This window comes from Nestor notabilis, unplaced genomic scaffold (genome assembly GCF_000696875.1).
Source record: "Nestor notabilis isolate BGI_N333 unplaced genomic scaffold, ASM69687v1 scaffold1356, whole genome shotgun sequence".
Classification (NCBI taxonomy): domain Eukaryota; kingdom Metazoa; phylum Chordata; class Aves; order Psittaciformes; family Psittacidae; genus Nestor; species Nestor notabilis.
Window position 1 is genome coordinate 37,228 of NW_009933094.1, and position 2,086 is coordinate 39,313.

Here is a 2,086-nt window from a genome sequence, read left to right on the forward strand (position 1 = left end):
CAACTTGGTGTGTGTGAAGGTTTCCCTGCCTGTGGCAGGGGGTTGGAACTGGATGAGCTTTAAGATCCCTTCCAACCCAAACCATTCCATGATTCTATGGTATGTATTTTTTAAAACTTACTAAGATACTCAACTATTACAGGAAGTGCTTCCTATTGCGGAGCTAATTCATCCTGTTAAAGTCTTTGCTTGTGTTGAAGACTGCAGTCTCTTTTGGACAGTGACATAAATACAGCCAAAGTATTGCATATGTGTATCACTCAATAATGAAGCAATAGCCTCATCTGTCTATACTACATATTAATTACCCCTGCTGGTAATAAACAGATGGAGGAAAGATGTTGGAGGAGAAATATTCATCAGGAAAATCATCTACATGCAGTACAATTCATTAAAATTCGGTCTTTGCTTCTAATAAGGGATAGTTAATATAGAACAATTTTACAGTTTATAAGGGCAACTTTTTAAAATAAAAGATCAGAATTTGAACAATTTACTTCCTACTGAATATATATTAAGGAAAAACAAAGACAAAGGAGTCTCTCTAATCATTTGAGAACTGTTTGGTCCATCACTATGAAATATTTTTCTGTGTTATTTCAGTTGTCATGGATAGAGCAGATTTTAATTATGTTTTGAATAATAGCACAGCATATTCCAGTTTCATGCTCTATTCTTACTAGTTACAGCTATCACCACAAAATGTGAGTGCATGTATTCCTCAGCCCTCGCACCAGCAGCAGGCAATAAATCCAGCAACTACTCCTTCTACTCCCCCACAACAAAAAAAGTAAAGACTCTTCTTGTTGAAATTCTGGAATGGTATTTTCATGCTACATCTAGAAACAGGGTTTGTTTGGTGCAGGTCATGCCCCAAGGCAAATCCCTTTTGGAGGGACATCCATTTTGGATTAATTTGCTTAAAAAGTGAAGTAACTGTATTTTCTCTCTGCTCATTTTGTGTTTAGGTTTACCGTATGCATACATGAAGAGGCAGGGTGGGTTTTTTCCCTCCAATGCTATTTTGAATTTGCTCTTTAATAGTCATACTGTTCTTCAGTATGGCCTTCAGCCTCCCTTAGGAATTTCTGTTCTATATTAATCAGAAGTAGAACTCCTCCATATGTAAGGATTAGGCTCAAAGCATGGAGGTTTCCATGAAGATTTCTCCATGCAAACTGATGTTACAATGACTTGGACTCCTGCTTAACTTCTCACACAAGGAGCCACTGAACAGACTCAGACAGGAGTACTGTTGAGCAGTTGAATGTGGTCTGATTGGAGATCTCTGCCACACTGAGCCTCCAAGGGAGACAGAAATACCACCTCAGGCTCCTGCTCCTTACTTATTCCTGACTACTGAGACTTGTCAGCCAGGCCAACTCTTACCTGTCCCAGACCCCTGAGAACTCTCTGAGAGCATCTCCAGTCATCTGCTGGATGGACACCCACCTTCCTTCCAGCTCTGTTGTTGTGAAGGTTCATCAGCGCCCTTGCATCTTTTCCTCTCCGTTCTTTGGCATCCACAAAGGCTCTGGCAAACTTAATGCCATAGTCAATGTTATCACTGCAGCCGCCCCAGTCAAAATGGCCCTTGCTGTCCTTGGCAGAGCCTTTCTTCTTGGGATCACAGGAGCAGGATTTCAGCTCCCCTTGGCTACATGCCCTGGTGATGGCAAAAACAACTCCAGCAGAGGAGATGGCATGCACAAAAGCAGATTCCCGACTACCTGAAACAAAAAGAAGTTGCTTTAAAAACCTCCAGGGTACTTATTTTGAGTGGCTATCCCAGCCTAGCCTGTTAGCCTGGACTTTTTTGCTGAGCAGAAGATAAAACTGGGCTGAAACTACACAAACGCACATTCCCTGGAGCCAGAATTAGTCATGGCTTAAACTTGGACCCCTCCCTGGTAAAAGTTCATCAATATAGTGTTAGAGTTGGAAAACATTAAACATTTGCTTCTGATATTGATTAATATACTTTCATGGATCAGTTGTTCTCTACAGATATGTGAATAGGATAGCTGGTATTTCTATCATGTTTCATCAATTTAGAGAATATATGAAGTGCTATTTCAGAGATAGG

General features: G+C 40.7%; 1 protein-coding gene across 1 annotated transcript in view; it reads right to left on the bottom strand.

Annotated features, from left to right (window-relative positions):
* Nucleotides 1–1,749, bottom strand: part of LOC104407408 (protein Wnt-2) — a gene marked incomplete at its 5' end in the record, with an annotated part of 12,986 nt that extends 11,237 nt beyond the window's left edge. Inside the window, one exon of the mRNA XM_010016687.1 lies at nt 1,453–1,749. Within this exon, the coding sequence (XP_010014989.1) occupies nt 1,453–1,749 (297 nt within the window). The remainder of the gene's footprint in view (nt 1–1,452) is intronic.
* Between the last annotated feature and the right edge of the window lie 337 nt (nt 1,750–2,086).